We start from the raw sequence: 22918 nt of genomic DNA, 5'->3' as shown, positions 1-22918 counted from the left end.
ATCCGATGAAGTGAGCTGTAGCCCACGAAAGCTTATGCTCAAATTAAATTTGTTAGTCTCTAAGGTGCCACAAGTACTCCTTTTCTTTGTACCATATCAGTCCCACAATTTTTTTTTTAGTATTTATAGTCTGTTTTTTCAACTTTTATTGTGATGTACTTTAAGGAGCAAAGCTAGCACCATTTTTTGCAGAGTCATTTTTACAGGTAACTACCATTTAGTGGACTCCTGTACATATGCAGTGCACTCTGGTTTCATATGGTGGCTTTTACTAACTTTAATGGTGAGAACACGTGTATATAACCTTACAGAAATCACTGAAGTATCAAACTGTTTTGTGACTTTGTTCTGTGTCATAATTACCACTATCTTTGAGAATTTGTTGAGGGTGGGGGTGAGGTGGAGAATCTTTTAGTATCTCAGACTGAAAGGTCCCTTCCTTGAAAGCCATAAATACAATTCTACAACTCAGAATTTTCAAAACTGTAGTTATTTAAGGATTTGACTAGTTTGGTGTGGAATAAACTACTAGTATAGTACTATAAAACAAACAACAAAAAAGATGAAAGAAACCTTGCTTTGCATTCTTCTGATCACCCAACTTTGTTTCACCTGCCAAACGTTTTACCGCTAGCTAGGAGAGAAGGCATAGTTTCCTGAGGGCTTTTGTTTGTCTGTTATGGTTGCTGAAGACATTCTGTCTCTTTCGTTAGGTAAGGAGGAAAGCAAATCTCTGACACCACCTGATCAACTATGGAATTTGTAGTTAGTTTGTAAACACTACTTGCTTTACCACAATGCTGGCGTTAGCGGAATGTAATATGTAGTTTGTTCATGGAACTAGATGTTCAAACTTTGAGGCAAGCATTTGTTTTGATAGGCAAATACTCTTAATCTGAAGAGGAGGAAAGTACTTACAGAATTAGAAGTGGAGACATACCTAAAGTAATACAGGATTACGTGAGGTATTCTCACCCAACCTAGAAATGTAATTAAACATATAAACTTGAGTTTTGTATGATTGTGGCTAAATTGAAACTATCTTATATTGAATGACAAATGTAAAATTGACTGTTAAAGTGGGAGTACAATGATTGCACACACAGCTGTTAGAATTGCTGTAGAAAAGTCATGGGAACGATTAACTTTGTGTAAGTCAGTCTAGAAAAGTTTTAAATAGACTGTAACCTCTTCATTCTCTGGCCCATATAATCAGAATACTGTTAAACTTTTTATTTATGAGCTACTTTACACAAGTGTTTGTCTACTTAAATGATTGATCAAATACATGACTGAAGGCTCTAAGATCAGTCCATGTTGCCACTATGAGGCTAGTCTATAGGGTTCATGATAAACTAAAGAATTGCCTTTGCTGGACAGATTGGGTCTCTGAATACACAGGAAGACTTTTCCAGCTAGTGTCATAATAGACATCACCAGTCTAACAGAAAGGAAAAGAGTCAGAAGGTGACAGCTTGGACTGTACTATGAATGTTTGTTGGTCCTATACCATATCTCTATATCAGACAGCCTCTGTGGAAGAAAGTATCACAGAGATCCTCATATCTGGATAACTGAGAACATCTGGGATTGTCTAGCTTAATCAAAGTCTAGGGAGAGGATACAATTAAAGATGGACTTCCAGACACTGATGTCTAAATTGTAGTGGTTAGAGTTGTGACCGCCTGGAATCAAGAGTCCACATACTTGGAACTTGGTCTGTCCAAGAACAGTAGTTGTATGTAAACATGCTGGAGATTATGGCCTAGAGACCTAGTATTCTTCTCTCTACCTTTCCACCCCTCCCTCAGGAGTGCACTCTGTCCCATGTGAACTTTTTCGTTGCCATGTACTTGGCAGGAAAGGAGAATACTTAATGATGTAATGAGTCTCCTTGGTAGATCCTTGAGTGGTCTCTGGATTAGGGAGTGACAGATCAGACCTTCCTCTAGGGAGGTGTTGGGAAGGGATCTCTTTGCCATTGGACGAAACAAGAAGCTGATGTCTGTCTTCTCATGACTCAGATAAAGAACTGCATTAGCAAGGGAACATGTTCTTCAGTCACTGGAGAAGGAGGCTGCTATATGCTTTTGCACCAATTGCTCTGGCAGCAAAGGTACTGGCAAAATTCAGTAGAGACAAAATTTGATCCTAATATCCCTGTACTGGTGCAGACAAGTGTGGTTGCATTGCTGTTTGCAACAGAGTTCACGAAGTGTCCATCAGGCTGTGATTTGGGCCTTGGATCCCTCAAAACTGGGGCACCTTACTTCATCCCCGCCCCAGAGTCTTTATTGATAGCTTGGCTTGTAAAAGAGTGTATAGATGGAGGAAATTGTATTTCGGAGCAGGTGAGTAATGTCCTTCTGGTGGATGCCAGAAGGGGGACAATTGCCAGTGGAAAAAGCTTGCAGTCCTCAGTTTTTGCACAGGGTGAACAGAGTGATTGAGTACTTTAATTGTTGAGCCGAACTTTAAAGGACAGCTCTCTCCAGATATTTTGGCCTATCATGAATTTACTAAAAGTAGATTAGATTAGTGTCTCTGTGGCTTAAAATAAAATTAAAAAAAAAAATCCCTGTCCCATAAGAGAGTGAGGTCCTAACAAAGTGGCTAAAAATGCCTTGCCTTTCCCCCTGCTCCTTGAAACTCACTAGAACAGTATGTCTTCCTGATCACTGATTGACTTGTATAGTGAGTCTCAGGCTCTAGTTGCTGAACCATTGCCATTAAATATCAAACTTCCAATAATGCAGTGCTATGGATTTGGCACCTTGGAGGGAAATCTAGAATACTGTTCTCCATCTTTAATGAGTCTATTTGTCTGACTGTGTTCTTCCAACAAATGTATGCCCATTGCTGTGCACTTGATGTTAAAAGGTCCTTTTGGCGTGCTACTTGGAATGGACTAAAGCACCTCAGTTCCTTGTTTGTGTATATGTGGTTTTTTAAAATACCCATTTAACAGCATTGTCCAACAAAGTGCTGTGTCTGTGTAGATGTCAGATAGCATTTCACATTCTTAAAGTTACATATGCTAGCCCATCATTTTGGCATCTGAGCACCTTCCACGTACAATTAGTACCAGCAGTGAAGTCTGTGGTGGATTTCATGGAGCCTCTGGATCGCCTCTTTTGGAGTAAAAATTCTGCTTGAGTTTTTTTGTTTGCTTGTTTCAAGATTTTATTTGGGTAGATGGGTATGTCCATGTCATTCTTCTTAGGGTCGAAAGGCTTATTTGGGGAGGAAGATTTTATTTATTTAATTTTGCAACACTTTTCTTAGATGGATGAATCCAGAGTCTGAAAAACTTGCTCTGGAACTTAGGTCCATGGCCAGATCCTTTTGGCTGGGTTTTATGTTTGTTTTTGTATCTGAAAGAGGCACGTAACTGTCTTTGTAGTTCCGACCTAGTTTGAAAATAGGTCTAACAAAGCTTGTTTAAAATTGAGGCAAGGCTGCTACCATTATCTGTTACAGATGTCTGTAAAATAGCTATTTGTTCCCCTCTCAATACACAGTTTAATTGCTTGGCTTTGGCTTCCACAAAAGAATCTCTAGTTGGGACTGCCCAGGCCTGGAACTTTTTCCCAAGGTAAGGGGGATGATGGTGATTAGGATGTTCCTTTTCCTCAGCTGGCCAATTCTTGCACATAGGGTTTGTTACAATTTTAACTTCGCATCTAGAACATCTGTAAAGTTTCTTGCTCTCCAGGAGCGCGAATACAAAAAATATTTGTTTGTCCGTATAAGTGAAGGAAAATGTTACTTAACTTCAGTTTCTCTGAAGAGATCACTGCAGGATTCTCTAGCCTCAATTCTGACACCCTTTTTTGGGGGTGGGGGGGGAAGATCTGATTCTCGCACCTTGTTTTTCCTTGGGCGCATCTTATCAAGATTTTGAACTAGCTGTTCTTTGCCTACCATGCAGTTGAGTGAACTAACTGGATTATTGTGGAGAGCAGCATCTGTACCCAATCCCCTTGCTATCAGACAATGAGTAGGAGCCTGGATTGTGTTCTGTCTCACTAACCTAAAGGGTTCTCTTAAGATGTCTTTCCCCTCCCATGCCATTCTTAAGAGCTGGGGGATTCAGCCATACTGCACTGGATTAATAGGTCCAGCTGGACAGGAAGCAATGGTGAGAGGTTCTTTTTGTTAGTTCACTGACCCTTGGTAACTATCGAGTCAGAATAATACTGCTCTGTGAAGTGCAAGAGGTCTGAAGTGAGACCACCAAAATGATGGAATTGAGTTAGTCTCTAAGGTGCCACAAGTACGCCTTTTCTTTCTACAACATAAAAGCATCTTCCTTCCCCCCCCCCCACATTTCCCCGCTCTGAGGCATGGCAGGGATAAGTGATGTTACTCGATACTGGTGGGATCGTGCTTCACTGAAGACAGCAGACTATGAAACTAGAGTAGACAATGCATACAGAAAAGTGCTGATTTAACCATGGAACAGAAAATATACACTTGGTAACATTTGGATGTAGAGAGGTTCACTGGCCAATCTTTTCCATTTTATAATGCATTCCTTGCTTCTTCCAACCTTCTGTCCCTATTAAAATATTGATTAAACTGTTTTAGTGACAGAATCCCAAATGTAGTTGAAATACCCTTAATTAAGGGTAAGTCCCTTTTAATATACAGTGATTTGCTATGGAATCTGAACCAGGAAACAATGCATCTAGTGTCACTTCCAGCTAACAGACTTAAAATTTGCAGTTATTAAAAAATTTTTTTTGTACGTGAGGGGAGAGGGTACAAATTAGCTAACAACAATTTGAGGTTACAGTCTAATCTGTGGTGTGTACATCAGCAGGCTAAGTATGATTGAGATGAATCTTTCTTGGTATGTTAATGTCCTTGAAATTAGGATTTGATTCATTGTGTGGTGTTTGCTTTTTGAGAATATGTCATAAGTGTTAAAGGTTTAACCCATGAAAAGACCTTGCCAAACAAAACTAACTTTATTTTTGGGTCTGTTTAATGAAAATCATTCAGCAAGTGGCTTTGGTCAACATGAAGCCTTAAAATCATCCCAAAGATACTGATTCAGTTTTATTTAATAAGTCTTTTTAAATGCATCTCTTCAGAAAGCTGAACAAGTAGTCTAGTTCACAGAGAGTAGTATTTCTTGGAGGAAAATAGAAACTGAACGTTTGCATAACTGATAGCCTTTGACACATACTTAGTTGCTTCATTCACGTGAACACTTGATTGGGTTTAATCACTTCTTGAAAGAAACTTGCACATCAAAGTCAATAAAAATGAGACTTGACTTACAGTGCTATCAGCTGTTCATACAGTCTTCATATGTCAGTAACTCACAGTAGGTGTTGATTAAGGGTTTGGGGGAGGGGGGGCAATTGTCCTCTAGTGTAACATTTGCTACCACGATGATGAACAGTAAATGCTATCTGATATCAAACAGCTTCCATTAATTGCTTCATATAACGTACAAGTTGATATTTTATCAGTTTTTAACTTGCATACTTCATGTGCAGTAGTTTTGACTTTTTTCAAAGTAGTTTCACTGGACATATTGCTTTCGAGAGGTTTTTATAGTCGCTTATTTAGTAAAATATTTTAGAAAACCATAGGTGACTAAGTCTCTATGCAAGAACAATGACAGGTTGCATTAATAGGGAAATCTTGTCTAGACTAGTAGCCTGTATTCTAATTTAAATATACTTAAAACTAACACTAAATCTCTTGATTTAGTTCTGACTTTTTGGAGCTAAGCTTCTGGCTGGTGCTTTGAGTTATATTTAAAAAAAAAAAATTCAGTGTTCTTACTGGCTTCCATAAATCTTCCCCAGATTGTTGCCTTTAGGAATACAGAACATTGTTTGATATAAAACACCTTGTATTGGAGAATAATCTTTTCTTGCATTTGGCAGAAGATAAGGCCTTCTAGGTAACTATTATTTCTAACAGACGAGCATGAGCTTTGCTACATTTGACCAATCTTACATTTATAAAATGTGATCTTTCAGTACTATTATAATCAAAATTGTACTCTGTAAGACTTTTTAATAAAACTATCCAATATTGGTACATATCTGTCTCTATTGTGAGCAGGCAATGAATGTTAAATTATTGATCTTATGATAAGGTCAGTATATACAATATTGATATATAAAATGTCATTAATGCAGTCACATGACTACTGAATAACTTTTGATAGTTGGGCTATAATCTTAGGTGCCTCAAGATGCATCTTATATCCTTCAAAGAGGTAATTGGAGGGTCTAGTAGCGCTATGTATGTCAGATGGATATCTGCTATTACCTTAACTGGGGCTGCAAAAAGGCTAATACAGTCTTTTTTATTTCATAGAACAGACCCATTATCAGCTTGAAGAAAGTGGGGTTGTTTTGTTTTGCAGATGTTGAAACTGTAATAGTTGTACGTGCACTAAATGGAGGACTAAGTTATGGAGTTGTCTCTTGTTTTAGTGTTAACTGTATCCAAGATGAGACCTCTTCCCACCACAAAAATTAATTCCTTTGTTTAAACATATTGAATATTTGGAGTTGAGGATAGCGTTAGAAGCTGAGATGGCCATGCGTATTGGTATATTTTTCTAGAGAGGTAGAAGAGTAAACTCTGAATTGGAGCATACCTCAGTTCGGTAGAGGCTCTGATACCATACTCATAACTGAACTGCTGAATAAAATAATGAGTACGCAAAAGCACTCATGCTCTTTTTTCCACAGCCAAGTAGAAATCAGGAAATTTCATAATAGAGAACTTCCCTAACTGAGAACATCCCTTTAGTATAATGAAAGAACTATTGAAAGAAAACTACTGATGGACAAGTGTAGGGTTGATAGCATTTTTAATATGAAACTTCTTGGCAATGCCTTTAATTTCATATACTCACATAGGTACAGTGGTAGTTAAAAAAACTACATTCATAATCCAAATATCTACTTCTGCCTAATACAAAATATGAAAGACCAGGTGAGAGTGTGGGATACCAGCAAGTTTCAGAATTTAATGGTATGAGTCCTTTCTTCATCACTTTTCTGGCCCTATTTATGTCTTACATTTTGAGATGTAGCTTTTAAACATTTTGGGGTGTTGGGGCAGGGAGAAAGTACTTTTAATGTAGTTCCTCAGTTTTACAAGACTGTCTTGCGCCTTTTAGTAGTGTCTAAATTATTAATTAAAACAAATATATAAGAATGTTAAATTTGAGTCCAAAATTTAAGCTGCACATGTGTGATCATGCAATTTGTGACTGTCAGATCAAACCATACAATTTTTCTGCACCTTATATGCGTAACATCTTGCAATTTCATTCTTGTATACTTTTAATTTCCTCTTCCATATTGGTGTGGCATATCTTATGTTAGGATTTTGGGCACCTCTGTGTTGTAAATTTTCTCTTTAGCCAACATGCAGCCTTTCCTTGGTGCAATTCAGGGAATGAGGCAGATTGCCTAAGCTGACTTTGGTGACCTGTGTATGCCAGGAAATTTCTGTTGCTCCAAATATTGTAAATACAGTGTCATATATACAGTACAAGAACCTGCAAGTTGATACAAGGTTGTTGAAAAATCCATGTTTTGTATTACACAGTAGTATACTATTACTAAAGTAAGTATAGACAGGAGGCACTGCACCTTCAGCTGTGGGATTCCCTATTACACACAATTTAAAGTACATAAATTACCTCATAACCCTGTTCACACTTTTGGACTCCTATGAAGTCCTTCTCTCAGCACATATATGCACCTCTGTTACACTACAGTATGCAACTAAATTAGCCATAGACACATTCTCAGTAAAGTTCTCTTCAGCTGAACACTTGATATGCTTGGCAAAATAAACTGGACAGACTGTCCAATGACACTCACTTCCGACAGAAACACCCTCTTTCCAAGTGTCATAATGTGGTAAATCAAAACGAAGATTTGCTTAGGGACTCTTGTTTTCAGTGAAGGTTAATACCATGCTAAATTTTAGTTTTGAACCCTCAGCCACTGCTGAAAAATACTTTTTTTTTTTTTAAAGTTGGATATGTCTCTTGCCTTTATTTAATTAAAAAAAGGTGGCGGAGCGCTAAAAATGTGTATGATCCTCCTTAAAAGCTGAACTGCTTTTATGCCTTTATGAAAAACGTTCCCTTTTTGGAAAGAGTTTCAAACTGAAAAACATAATTGAACTGAAACGGAGGGTAGAAATGGATTATACAGCCCTAATTAACAAGTGTGGTCACTGCTCTTCCAGAAGTATTCCAGTTTTGACCACCAGTATCACACTATAAGCCTTGGTCCCATCTTGCAGACAGTTATGTGGGTGTTCGAAGCAAGTGAGTAGTTTCAGTGAAATCAATGGGACCACTCATGCTTAATTTTTTTTTATTTTATTTTTTTTAAAGCTGCAACACAAGCATAGAGATTGGATTAGGGGACCTACTGTTTACATTTATTGGTGAATTGCATAGAGGATTGGACTCCCTTTGAATCCCCTTCCTCTGTTTATTTCAGAGGAATTTTAACCATCTGAAGAGACAGGGAAGTGTCTGCACTCTAACAGCTAATAGATACTATATTGCATCTGAAATACAAACCTAATTTGTGGCAGAATTGTTACCATTAAGTATCTGCCTTGCATGAGTTGGACTACTAATAATCATGAGACCTGGGGGTTCCAATGGACTCGACAAAGCTATTGCATACTCTCATTTTAAGAAATGTAGAAAAATCGCATATTGTTAGTTTGAGATGTGGAACTGGGGATGTTAGTGTATGCAGGTTAGTAATTAGTGAACTTAATGTAAGGACAGTGATTCCTGGGGTGGGTCATGCTGAACACATGTTTGAATTAAAGATTCAGAGAAGTTGTAGAATAACTAAACTGAACTTTACCTCAAACTTTCCTAGAATCTAGACTAAACTATAGCCATCCGAGTAGATTGCAGTTTAAAGAACTTTTTTGGACAGCAGAGTATTTTTGAGCAGCATTCAAGATGGGTATGGACTTTACAGAACCCTTTTGGTATTGGTGTAAACAGAGATCATTGTATATGCAGAAGGCACCTCTGTGTTACTGCACGTGCAAAAAGTGAGACAACCTGAAACCCTTAGTCTTGATGGTCTAAAAATCAGGCCCTAAAGCATGTAGCCCATTGTTTTAATGCAATTAAAACAGGATGCAATGGCACACAATTGGTAGGAAGACCTTTAAGAGGTAAAACTACAGACTAGAAAGAACTCTGATCCCTTACATAAAAACGTAACATAAATTAATAAAAGCAGGAACCTAAGCAAAATTCTGAGTTGGGGTTTGGGGGAAGGAATAGATGTTGCCAAGCAGGGCTGGATGTAGGGGCAGGCAATTGAGGTGACCACTGAGGGTGCTGGGCTTGGGGTGTTTTTGTTAGTGACAAAAGGGAAAATAGAATGTTTGCTTCAGGTATTCCGTACATGGATTCATTTTTCACTAGCCTCCTAGAATGTTCTGGACCTATGTAGAGTCTTGTGGAACCTTCCAGACTGAGAACTATGCTTTTGTTGAACATCCTAGAACCAGGGTGGGCAAACCTTCTTCTTTTTTTTTTTGGCCCGAGAGCCACATCGGGGTTGTACAACAGTATGGAGGGCCAGGTAGGGAAGGCTGTGCCTCCCCAAACAGCCTGGCCCCTGCCCCCTGTCCAACCCCTCCCACTTTCTGCCCCCCTCAGAACCCCCGACCCATTCAAACCCCCCCCCCCCCCCCCCCCCCCCCCCCCCCCCCCCCCCCCCCCCCCCCCGCTCCTTGAATCCCTGACTGCCCGCTCCCAGGACCCTCAGAACCTCCAACCCTCCCTTCCCCCCCCCCCAGTCTTTGCCCCCTCTCAGGACCCCCTTCCCCCTCAAACCCCCTGACCCATCCAACCCCCCCTGCTCCTTGACCCCTCCGTTCCCCGTCCCCTAACCACTTCTCACCCCCCTTCCCCAAACCTCCACCGCATCCAACCGCTCCCTGTCCCTGACTGCCCCCCTCCCCCCGGGACTCCCTGCCCCTTACCATGCCAGAGCCAACCATGCCCCAGGAGCGGCCGGGAGCTCAAGGGCCAGGCAGGACGGTCCGGTGGGCCAGATGTGGCCTGCGGGCCATAGTTTTTCCCCCCTCTGTCCTAGAATGTTGTCAGCCAGCCCTTGTGAATGTATAGGGGGCGGGGTGGTGCCAATTAGTCAGTAAGCTATAAAAACAAAGTGAGAGCCCAGCTGTAATATTGTGAACCTTGTTTTATTGTGTAATTGTGAAAGTGTACTTGTGTTTTTAAAACTTAAATATGTTCTTACACTCTTCAATTGGGCATCAGAGAGATCTGTCAAACTCCTGTCTATGCAACAGTATAAAAGCAATACTGTTACGTGTTAAGCATGGCAAAAGAAGTAATGTTTGACAGTCACTAGTGGTGAACGCAGCTTTTCAAAGCTCTGGCTCATTAAAACATATCTTTGATGGCTGAGAGATTGACAGCCTGCTATTTTATTCCTTTAAAATGCCATTGGCCAGTCTTTGGATCTCTGTGAGGCTATGCCTCAGTTCGCAAGGGCAAAGATGAGAAAAGCGACGTTTTGAACTAAAGGATTAGGGTTAACGTTCTAAGGCTGTCACCTAGTGTAACGCTATTTAATACTGATCCACCCAATTTTGGTGCCCAGTTAAATTTCTTAATGTTAGTACATTTCAGTTATTCTTAAAATTAATTTTTTTTCTATAATCTTAGAGGAAACCATTTTTATTTGCTTATATATGGCATGAATAAATACAGATTTACAGATCCTAGTGTGCAAATTTATCATCTTGCGTGAAAGGGATAAATCATACGTGCAGATTATGCATTTAAGTCGTGAAATGGGCCACAAATGTAATAAAAAATAAGGTATTCAAAAGTTTGACGGAGGGGGGGCTCTGAAGATGCTCCTCACCTGTGGCGCAGTTTGGTCTAGGGCCGGTATTTGAGCTCGCATTCAAAAGCAAGAGAGCAGTAGAGAAACTGTGTAATACATCCAAGATTACAATATCCTTACTAGAACAATGTTCAGTCAGAGGGCTGCCAGAGTGTATGCTGAGAATCCCTTAACCACTAGAATACAACTTTATGGAATATTTGTATATCTCTGTTGTATGTAGTTTCTTTATACCCTAAATGAATAGTAGCTGTGTAAGAAATGTGTATTTAGGCAGCTCTTAAAACTCTGAGGAACAGTTGAAATAATCCCTTTTACCTCCACTTTAATAATAATAATTAATAATAAAAAGGGGGGGCCTCTTTTGGAAATGTGAAGGTTGCTCTGCTGTCAGGCTTTTTACAAGTAAAGAACTGTTTTTTTCCTAGCTGTGCTCTTGCCAGCTGTCCTTTTTTCTCTTTACTGAGAGATTGCTTTGGAAAAGGACAGGAGTACTTGTGGCACCTTAGAAATTAACAAATTTATTAGAGCATAAGCTTTCATGGGCTACAGCCCACTTCATCGGATGCTTAGAATGGAACATACAGAGAAGGTGGAAGTTGCCATACAAACTGTAAGAGCCTAATCAATTAGGATGAGCTATTATCAGCAGGAGAAAAAAACTTTTGTAGTGATAATCAAGATGGCCCATTTAGACAGTTCACAAGAAGGTGTGAGGATACTTAACATGGGGAAATAGTTTCAGTATGTGTAATGACCCAGCCACTCCCAGTCTCTATTCAAACCCAAGTTAATGGTATCTATTTTGCATGTTCTAATAAATTTGTTAGTCTCTAAGGTGCTACAAGTACTCCTTTTCTTTTTGCGGATACAGACTAACACAGCTGCTACTCTGAAACCTGTCACTAAAGAGAAGATCCACTTCCCTGCCCAACACTTTTGCTGTCCCCTTGTTACCTCCTCCAGTCAGAAATTGGGCTAAATCTTTCCTGGTAGTTTGGTAAATGAAAAGTAATTTTATACTAAAATTATCAGTTGAAGAGCTGCAAAGTGCAGGAGTCTGCAGAATTCTAGAGAGAACCTTCAAACCATAACAAACTGCATTTTTAGCTGAAAGTGCATGAGGCACATTTATTCAGACATTGTAACAATTGTCTCCAATATTCACAACTCTCAGCATTTCTGTATCTTAAAAAACGAGGTCTAGAAGATACATGTCTAAATAGGTCCTGCTGACTTTTTGTAGTATACCTACACGAACCAAAACAATTGGTATTTTTAAAAAATACTCTATTTATCTTCTAGGGGTGCTGCACAAGTTATGCTTTTAAAGCATGTAAACTCTGGAGTCTTAACAAGCTCTTTTGAGAGGGGCTAAGTGCTAGACACCTATGGTAAAACACTGGTATACATCTGCTAATGTTAAGGTAGGGTATCCCTAGATAGCCTTCCTTGCTGCCTCCTTCCAAAAATAACCTATGTAAATTGACCCAGATTCCTTTTCCTAACAAGGGGCCTTCTATTTGAAAACTGAACTTGTCCAGGTCACTTCAACTCTGTAACTTGCTGTACTTAAGGAATGTTGCACATACTAAATTTTGTACAACTTAAGTGTGGTAAATGAGAACTTGAGACTTTTTTTATGCGTCAAATTTAAGCATAAATTAGTATAAATATTGTATGTTTCCCATAAGAGTTCTGGGGTACTGTTGCACACTGGTTTTGTTTTAGTTAAATGTATATGAGCACTTCAGTTTGTAAACAAGACCTGTAAGATAAACAGCTATTCTCAGTTGAAACTAAGAGCTAGTAAATATTTAGACCTACAAATAGGACTGTAGCTTCCCCTCTGAATAAGTGCAGCACTTAAATGTGCTAGACCATTATGATCGGACTAATTGGATACTGTGGTGAAAACAATATTCAAGACTGTTGAAAGCTTTTAACTTTTTAAAGCTTTCTTCTTCCCCGTTGCCTCCAAACTATAGCTACTTCATTCTAGATCACAAAACCTGGGAAGTATTGCTTTCACTCTTTTTCCTTGAAAGGGAACATGTCCATCAAAGTACATTTCTCCTCTGCCACCACCACCCCCATATTTTGCTCTGTTTAATTCTGCTGAAGAGCTCAGCCTTTTCCAGGTGCATTCTTCATATATCCCCTTTTATGAGAAGATCAGTCTAAATTTTCAGTAGGAATCAGTTTACATTATTGGATTTTTTTGGACATCTTCACATGGTGGCTTTCCTCTTTTTTTAATTTAGTTTTTAGCCTAAACACTTATTAGCTATTTCTTATAGCTAGTATCTTCAATACATGTGAAGTGAAGGTTGGTTAAAATAGGACAGTAACTTATACAGTTGTGGTGTTCTGCCTAACTGGAACTAAAACTTAGTTAACAACAGAGGGTCTCCATATGTGTTTTGTTTTGTTAGTGCTGTTTATATTGCTTAAACCAGCTCTGCTTCACAAACTAATGCTGCTAACGCAAGATTTTAAGTACTACCTTTGAAGAATTTCATATTACTGCAAAAAAAAAAAAGTGAGTTTTTTTTTTTTTTTTGAGATTGCTTTGCTTTGAACCTCGGATCTATCTTGGCAGTAACAAATGCTGTTTCCAAATCACTGTTCATGGCTGGCTTTGTAAATGTGGGTGAGTGGGTTGGTTGGTTTTGTTGAACCCGTATCTAACTGGTGTTTGTTTCTTTTCAGAGATCATTCACATTAATAATAGAAGCTTGGGACTGGGATAACGAAACAAAAAATGGTGAGTATTTATGAACTTCCATATTTCGCTCATCCAAAAGTGTATTTACACAGTGTACAGCAAAATTGTGTATGTTTGAAACTGGAATCTTGGATTTGGGAAGCCTTTTCTGAATGCATGTGTCCTGGGATATTGCACTGAAAATTGGAAGTTTAACAGGGAAAAATATAGGTTAATAGTCCCTAAAAATTTCAAATGTGGCTCATTGTTAGAGGTAAATGAAACCTCTGAAAGCATAATAATCAGGGGAAGACTCCATAGTATGCGCTTATGGAATAGCAGTTCTCTGTGATAAGTGGAAAACTCGTTAGAAGTCCGATGGAAGGAAAATGTGACTCATATTTTTTGTCAGGCTATTTGAGGGACTGGATGATGGCAAGTGAATATATTCTGGTCATTGGTTCCTGATGACCTGTAGTTTTCAATTGTGTTTCAAAGAAAAGCAAGTCTTGAATGCTCTTGTTGTTAGGGGAATTATGCGCGCGTGCGCGCGCTCTCTTTCTCTCTCTTTCTCTCTCTTTCTCTCTCTTTCTCTCTCTTTTCTTTGGTCTCTGCAGCTCATACTTAACAAGTGTGGTTAGTTCCCAGTTTTCATGGGCATTAAACTAACCCCTGTTTCTCTCTTCCTCATCCATCAAAAGAAAACATACTTAAATAGGATTGACCTCTGTAACTACTGTTCACCATACTTTTGTGGTGTAATTTTTTTTTTGTAATGCAATTCCTTTAAGTTTTTTTTTTTTTTTTTTTTTTTTGCCCTATAATTTCATTAGTGTTTTTTTGTTTTTTTTTTAAACCAAAAAAAGTACTCAAGTGGCAATGTATTTACTAATTCTGGCTGGTGCAGACAACCTGGGCAGGGATGTCCGCTTGCTGTTTCTTGAAAAATAAATCCTGCTGTACCAGTACTGTAAAATTTAAAATGTACTGCGTAAACTGGTCACCATTTCTTTTCCCAATAGCCTAAAAGAATCTAATTTGAACACACTGCTTAGGAGAACATATAAATGTGATACCCCATTACTTTTTTGTCTTGATTAGTGGTGCTGGGTTTTGAATGTTTAGACTAGTTAGAGCTTCATGACTTCTATGATGGCTACTGTTAAAGCTGATTTACATTTAGAGGAAGGTAAAAGAGGTTGGAAGTCTCAAACTTTTTCAGACTAGCTCTAGCTTCCCACCGTCACTTTATCAGCCCATTTAACAGGACAAACATGATTATTCAAGTGAAAAATGTGTAACCGTCAAGACTTGACACTGTATTATAGATGGATGCCTTCCTAAATGAGACCTCAAGCATAGGTTCTAATTAAGCTTGGGTAATATGATGAAGTTGAGATTTTAGAGTTAACACTCTTTTTGCTCTAGTAACAGATTTTAAGAACTCTATGCTATATTATACAACAAAACAAAAAAGCACTTCAGCTGCACTAAAGAATCTAGTTACAAATCAAAACAGTGGCTTGATAGCTTTATATTTGGGAGACCTATCATCGGGTAGCTGGCTTGCCAGTGTGCACCTGACCAAAGAGAAACAATTGTCTGTTTCAGCTATCAAACACTGAATTTTGTCTTGCACTGGTATCATTCCAGAATGTCCTCAAAATTGGATATATTTTGAGTGATTGGATGCTAAATTGTTTTGTGCTAAACTGAAGTAATCTACTCTGTTCTCTTGGATTAGCTCTGTTTGAACTTGAAACCGCTAAGAATCTAGCTGGTAGTGGCACTAACAGCAGTCCACACCAACACATTTAGGAGCATAATTCGATGTTCAACTTCCTTAGCATGTGTAATAAGTTCATATTTGTAAGGTGCTTTGAGAACACATCTGTAAGAAATATCTTGGTTAAATTCTGGCAGAACTATGTTGCTTATAGAATTGAAAAATAAAATCAAGCTGATTTAAAAACTTTATATTTTGTGCTGCTAGCACTAGGCCAGGTTCTGCTACTAGTCTGTGCTAACCCTATGGTCTGTCAAAGCTCCCTGTCCCCTCCAGGTTCCAGGGATGACAACTGGAGTAGGGGGTGCAGCCTTAATGGGTTTAGCTCACCTCTGTCTCTGGACCATAGCTCTGTGTGAAGGGGGAAATTCAAGTGGCATATAAATCCAGCATCTACTCCTTAAAACTTCAAAAGATGCATTTAAATTTCCAGAAGGAACTGAAGTAGCAGCCATGAAGTAAAGCTTCACACTAGCATACTCAAATTACATAGTGCTATCTGGAAAATCCCCTTAGAGGTGGAGAAGTAAAGAACTATCTGTTGAGCATGCATGTAGGCCTCTGCTTTCAGAGGGGGAGATGTGGTGGTCCCATCTAGTATACATTTGACATGTCAAAAGACATTTATAAACATGAGCTGATGAAACTTCAGTGCTTCCGTGACACTTTTGTAACTTCTTACAAATATTTGGCAGTCAGAGAAGCATATTATAAGGTTTCAATGTCTTGCACATTCAGAGCTTAAAATGGCTTTGAATTTTAAAGGAAGCTTAGTGGAAGGGTAATCAGTGCTGGTATTTTGGGCCTGAGGGAATGGCTAATGTGTTACAATCTTGTAAAAAGCATATACGGTAAGACTTATTATAATAAACTTCACTGAGTCTAGAAAAACACTTGTGGACTAAGCAATAGACCAAAAAATGCTTATGGACTCTGTCAGGGATGGATTTGCATAACCTGTAGAAGACCACAGAATTGTGAGATTACAGTTTGCAGCTTTAAAGAAAGTGCTAATGTGTAGGCATACAAGTGCAGTTGAGTGGAGTAAGTTTCCTTCATTCTTGGGTGCATGCTAATGTAGTTAGTTGGACTGGCATCCGAAACCCAAAAACAAAACCTTAAATCTGAATTTGGGAAGCCTTTATCAAACCCATAACCTGACCAGGCACCAATTAAACAAAATACCTGATTTGTGAAGTTAAGCTATTTATCATTCCCTTAATGTAATAACTTTTTTTCTGACATGTTGAGATTTAAGCTTGCTATTTTAGGGTTCTAGGAAAGACTCTTTAACATTGGAGATTTTAAAGATCCGATAAAGAATGCTAAGGCTTAGAGACCCAATTTTATGAGCAGGCCAAAACTGCCAGATCTTCTACTTGTACTTCCTGTCTTTTTCTCATCCATCCCCTTCCCTTTCAGTGCTTTCTCTTCTGCTTCCTCTCAAATTTTCCTAGCCCAGTATCTTGTTAAAAAGATTTATGCTTCAAAGAGATGCTTTAAGCAGCATTACTTTACTTGTGATTGGGAGAAAATGGAAGTGTTGGGTTTTTTTGTTTTTGGGGTGGAAGGAAGGGACAAATTGCATGGATGTAAAGCTGATGCAAAGGTCTAGCTTCTTTCCTCTCAGACATAACAGGCCCTGCTGTCCACTCTCCAGCTGTCATTTGATTTAGTCTTGTCTACAGAGGGATTAAACTGCATTAATTGTGTGCACCCTCTCATTCAGAATTAAAGTGGCCTTAATTCAGTAAACCAGTTATCATACAAGTCCCACACAGGAATTTAATGCAGTTTAACTAATCTATTTCTAATTCACACCATTAGTTAATTTGGATTAAATTTCATGAGTGGCCTCAAACAGACAAGCCTTTAGATAGAATCCTTTTCTTTTCTACTAGGAGTGGGAAGAAAGATTGTCTTGGCCCAGCATAACCCAGCGTAGACCCTTAGGAAAGCAGGCTAGTGTCTGCTTGGTAAACTAGCTTGCAATGTAACTAGCTGCCAGCCTGCTACTTGTGGTTCCTGGCACATCTCCTTTACTGCAAGTCTCTGCGAAGAGGAGATAGACTCACATGCACTTTCCTCTCTTATATGCTTTATCCCACTTAGAATAAGATCAGACATAAAATATAAGAAGGCCACAGAGGCAAAACGCTGGTTGTTGTCTTCCAAATAGTCCTTTGAAGGGCTGCAAGATCTCAGCTAGAGCTTGTGGAAGTGGGTGGTTCAGCAGAGGCTAACTTCTTCAGAACCTACTTTCTGATATGGCAGAACAGTATTGAAATTAACAGGAGGTTTCTGGGTATCTGTTTGCTTGCAGATGACTGGTAGGTGGTGCCTATGCACCAGCCAGTAACTACCTTTTTGTTAATGTAAAACCCGACCCGTGTCAAAGGCAGTTCTGGTGGTAAACCGGGAAATCATTCTTCTGTTTGTTTTGTTTCTTGAGTAGGTAGAATCTATGGCACAGCTACCAATTGCAGATACAGCTATGGCATCTCTGTCTAAGCCATTTTTTTGCAGGGATTCCTTTCCCAAAGACCAGGTGGACTGCGAGGTCTGTTAACTCAGAAGAAACTCTAAGAGCATCAGCTGTTATGCAAGCCTCTCTGCCACCTTTATTTCCAAAGAAATAGGCATGTGGGAAAACTTTATTTCTGATTGTGGAAAAAAGTCAAATTGCTACTGAGTAAGGTGTCTCTTGTCTGTCTCTGTAGCACACACGTCCTTTAATCGATAAGACTTGCCGCAAGATAGGTTTCTTAAATACCCTGCCAAGTAACCCTAGCTAAGAACTAGGAAAAGTCCCTTTTGCCCAATTCACAGAAGTGAAGTTTCGTAGGCTGCCTGGAGAATCGTTAGACAAGGACATAAAATAAACTTTAAAAGGCAACTCCTTCATCTCATCAAGACCTTCCTTTTGAGCCTTTAGTCAGATTAGAGTGGATTCTACATCCATCTACATCCTTGGTTCTGTTCCTGCAGTTTAAAAAAAAAAATTGGTGGAGATAGATAGATATAAAATCAACTAAACTTACATAATTCTTATATCTGAGTTCTTTAATTTTTGAAGGGAAGATATAGAAAGCATACGCTAATGACAGAACTTAAGAGGAAATGCTAGTAAATTGTTTTTGGGAGGGGGCAGGACGACTTCTTCTAGAAGCTATACTTCTATAGTCTTTTTTTTTTCTTTTCATGTTTAAATTACTTTTATTTGAAAAATGTTCACTTGACCTCTAGTCCCACTGAAGTCCTTTACCGAAGAGGTATAACTATGGCAACTGACATACAAGAGGCCCCATACTGTCATAGTGTGCCTAGCCATGATAGGGGCAAGCAGGGTCACAGGTCTCATGTTCATCTTCTAAAACTGACAGCAAGACTGTTACACTAATTATATGATTGTCTATTAGTAATTGGATAGACAACACAAACTTACTTTGCATAGGGTGCTGAAACCATGCAGTGGTAACAGTGTCATTCACTACAAGCCTGGGCTGGACTAGATGTGAATCATAGACCCGGAGATATGGGGCTTGATCTTTCCAGGTGGAAACTGTCTACTCATCTAAGCTTTCCTTTTATGCTTTATTTTTATTTATTTGAAACACTTGGTGTTCAAAGAAAACAAATGCTAAAGTGTCTTTATTTAGCACATTTTGTTATAATGCATGAAGTCGGTACATACATGACTACTTCAGGGGTTGTTATAACCTCTTCACAGGAGTAAAAAGTATGTGCCATTTTAGATTACGTACTGAAGTTAATCTAGACAAGTCATACCATGTGATTAACCTTTCATTTTAGGATTTCATGTACGTAATATCTGGAGTAGGGGAAGTAATGCTTATTATTGTTTCTAAACACTAAATGCTAGCTAAAGCTCTCTTCTGGTGAACAAATCCTTAATTTTTTTGTATTGCTCATGAAAACTTTTTAATGCTGGCAATCATTAAGTCTTCTATGAAATAAGTTTAATGGTAGTAGTTCCTTAAATTTATGTTCTATGACCCTCTTGTCGGGCGAGACTACTTTAATTCACTGTGATTACCACCTGCCATGATTTATTTCGTTTTAGACTGGCGTTTCCTAGAGAATAATATGAAAGTTAAACAATGGTGAAATGCTATTCATTTAATTGTACTGGAAAAAAAATGAACAAGTGATAGTTATCATGACTATTCCATATATTACCATGAGTTTACTCTCTCTAATTCTAGATGTTTTACTTCCAAATAACGCATGCCATCTCACTTTGGCATTTTTAAAGTCATGGATTTCAAATTTTGGAGGGAGGTTCCGTGAGGTTGATGAGCTTTTTACATACATGAAATAGGATTTATTGAGGGATACATTTGTGTATGTGTCTATTTAGAGCAACCTAGCTGAACATACTGTGGTGGGCTTGTTTTGTTTTTTTAAATTACTCACATCAGAGATCCCCTATTCCAACAATTTATTTACTGGATTTATGCAGATTTTGCAATTTAAGAATAAAAAAGAACAGAGCCTCATATAAAGATAAACTTGTTGATTGACATCGTGTGGGTATGGTGTATTTGGATGCATTTCCTATTGATTATGTTCCATTTCTTAAAGTCCTATAACTAACTTTGCAAGGCAGAGAAAAATAAATTTGGGGTTAGTAGCCCTTTAGCAGCTTAAGTTTTAGGTTTTTTGTTTGTTTGTTTTTTGTATTGATTAACCAATTAATACACACAAATGCAAAATTACTTTTTTCTGTACCAGGCTTGCAATATATTAGGGTTTTTGTTTTCTCTTTATAAAAGATGAAGAGCTGTTAATAGAGAGAATGTCTTACGCTGGTATGATCAACCCTGAGGATCGGTGGAAGACCCTACCATTTAAGGGGCATGTAGCTCATTTTGAAGTGCAAATAAGAGTGAAATGTGATGAGAATTACTATAGCACGCGGTGCAATAAATTTTGCGGACCTCGTAATGACTTTGTTGGTCACTACACGTGTGACCAATATGGAAACAAAGCCTGCATGGAAGGTTGGATGGGAGAAGAATGTAAACAAGGTAATATTTTGTTTACTATTTTACATAATTATTATTGAAACTAAAGGTCATATTGAGGTGAAATCCTTTTTTGGCATGCTGCACCAACTATACTGTCATGTGCAATAGCACAATACAAATAGATTTACTTTGTTGCTAAAGCTGGACAAATAATGGATTTTTCGGTTTGCTGTCAATTCCAAAAAAATCATTTAGAGTTGAACCATAATTTAACTTGATCATTCTCTCTCTTTTCTTGGCCCAATGCCTATTCACTATCACTATGAATGCAAACACTATTTTGTTGCTGGATGCTTCTTTTGCTTTTTTTAAAAGCAAAAACAAAAAAAGCCTGACTTGCTCTAGTAAGAGTGAAGTGATACTCTTGGCAGAATATGATAAAGGGATCCAGTTGCTGTAGAGAGGACTTTTCTGACTGCCTATCAAACCAGGAGGTCTTCAAACCAGTGAATTAAATGCCCTTTAAACTTAAACTGAAGGTACTGGTTAACTTTGTTCAAGGAGCTACCTTTTTAAGAAAAAATGATGCATTATAGCTTTTTAACAGGTTTCTAAAATGAAGATAGGTTTTAATAACATTTTACAGTACCAAATTCAGTAAAACTGTGTAAGTTTTCCAGTCCTGGAAAAATGTCCTTGTAACTCTTGAAAATGAGGATAAAGCTGTTTTAAAGTTTAATGTATACAGAGCTGAAAGCTTTTTGATGTCTGTTAATGTTCAAGTGCAGTCCTTAAATATACCTGGAATGTTCAATTTAGTCCCACAGCAATTTTCCTCCTATCTTTCAGTTGGTAATTAGCACTAAAATTGTTTTGTTTTTCACTTATGACAAACTTCAAGTGATGAGCGAACACCAGTTTAGAGCTATTTTAGCCAATATCGTATAATTTTTGAAGATATACTGGTCTTCAGTTCTATATTTATCTTATTTTAAAAGGTTGAGTAACTTAAGTGTCTGAACCCATGTAACAAATCAAATTAATTAGTATAGCATTAAAAATGTAATCCATGCTAGACAAGAGGCTACCTCAGTTGGTTTGATAAAAAGTGAGCTGATTTAATGAAATAGCTAGCTTGAAGAGCTAGATGGGGTTTTTTTGTTTTGTTTTTTAAATAGTTGTGATTGTTTATCTGTGTAAGAATTAATTGAAAGGAAAACTGTTTTAGGAATGAGTAACAAATAATCTATTTACTACAAATAAGCAAATACTCCATTATGAAATTGTTCTAATTACCTGACTAGGAGCCAGAGTTTCTGTATTAACTGAAGTCTTACTGCCCATACTAACTGAAGTCTAAACCTTTTTTCTGTTCACAGCTGTATGTAAACAAGGATGTAATTTACTCCATGGGGGTTGCAGTGTACCTGGGGAATGCAAGTAAGTATATGTACTTGGCTATTTTAGTGTGAAGGAAAAAGGCTGGCTTTCAAGTACTTTGCTTTTAGCAGTGATTTTTAGCAATCAGGCCATGTACACAAAATAAAAATTGGATGGGTATAGGTATGGATTCTATTCAGTCCATGCAATATTAAGTTACATTTATTTCAGACTTTGAGTTTCACAGAACTTGTTACTTTCAGAGGTTGTCTGCTTCTGTGTTTGTGACTGAAGGGATTTGCAAAAAACAAAATTGGGATTAGATGAGGCACTTCCAACAAGAACCAGCGCTTTATTCTATTTAAAGATCACCTGCGATAGCAGAAAATTTGTTAACCTACACTAACTTTGAATATTTCTAGGTCTCCCATAGGTCTCATCAAGGGCTTTCGAAAAAACAGACAGTCTTTCATTTCAATTGGTTTTTATTTATTTTTAAAGAATGGGTTATATGGGTAGATGATCCTTTCCCAACTCCAGCACAGAAAGTAAATTCTGGATCAGTGCCATACTCAACCCTTTTCTTGAGGTGATATTTTTCAACTGAGATAACACTAAATAAAACACTGCGTATGAATTCTACCTCAATCCAGGCCTGTTCTTCGGGTTTCCTTGCTGATACTAGATATGTCCCAGACTCTGGTTCCCTCTGGGTTGAACCACTTAACTCCACTCTGAAAATAAAGGGGAGGTGAACATGTAGTGTCTGCCACAGTGAACATGAATTGGTCATCACTTCGATGCAGGAGTTCTAACATCTGCTAACAGGGTCGGTCAAGAGAGAACCAGTGCTACCTTATTGCAGCTGGCTTTGTAAATATACTTGTCCCAACTCTTCAAAACTTGCCGCTTGCACAAATATTCAAAAATATTTGTGGCCAAAGCATAAGCATCAGTCTATTCTCCTGTAATTGTGTACTACTTGCCAACTTATCAAAACACTGAGTTCTCTGTTAGACTCATTCTTTATTTGCTAAGAAAATATCTTGCAGCTCTCAACATGAAAGTCTTGGCTGATTGAGGTTAGTTCCTGTTTTGTGGAATACAAGAAAAAAGCTTGGGGTGTGGGGGGGTA

General features: G+C 38.2%; 1 protein-coding gene across 2 annotated transcripts in view; it reads left to right on the top strand.

Annotated features, from left to right (window-relative positions):
* JAG2 (jagged canonical Notch ligand 2) overlaps positions 1-22918 on the top strand; it is a 95594-nt gene that overhangs the window by 28278 nt on the left and 44398 nt on the right. For both annotated transcript variants that reach the window (XM_037901086.2, XM_043548777.1), the window contains exons 3-5: positions 13632-13686; positions 20209-20463; positions 21783-21843. In XM_037901086.2, the coding sequence (XP_037757014.2) occupies positions 13632-13686; positions 20209-20463; positions 21783-21843 (371 nt within the window). The remainder of the gene's footprint in view (positions 1-13631; positions 13687-20208; positions 20464-21782; positions 21844-22918) is intronic.

Source organism: Chelonia mydas, chromosome 6 (genome assembly GCF_015237465.2).
Source record: "Chelonia mydas isolate rCheMyd1 chromosome 6, rCheMyd1.pri.v2, whole genome shotgun sequence".
Classification (NCBI taxonomy): Eukaryota; Metazoa; Chordata; order Testudines; family Cheloniidae; genus Chelonia; species Chelonia mydas.
Note: the sequence above shows the minus strand (reverse complement) of the source record. Positions and strands in the feature narration are given on the sequence as shown.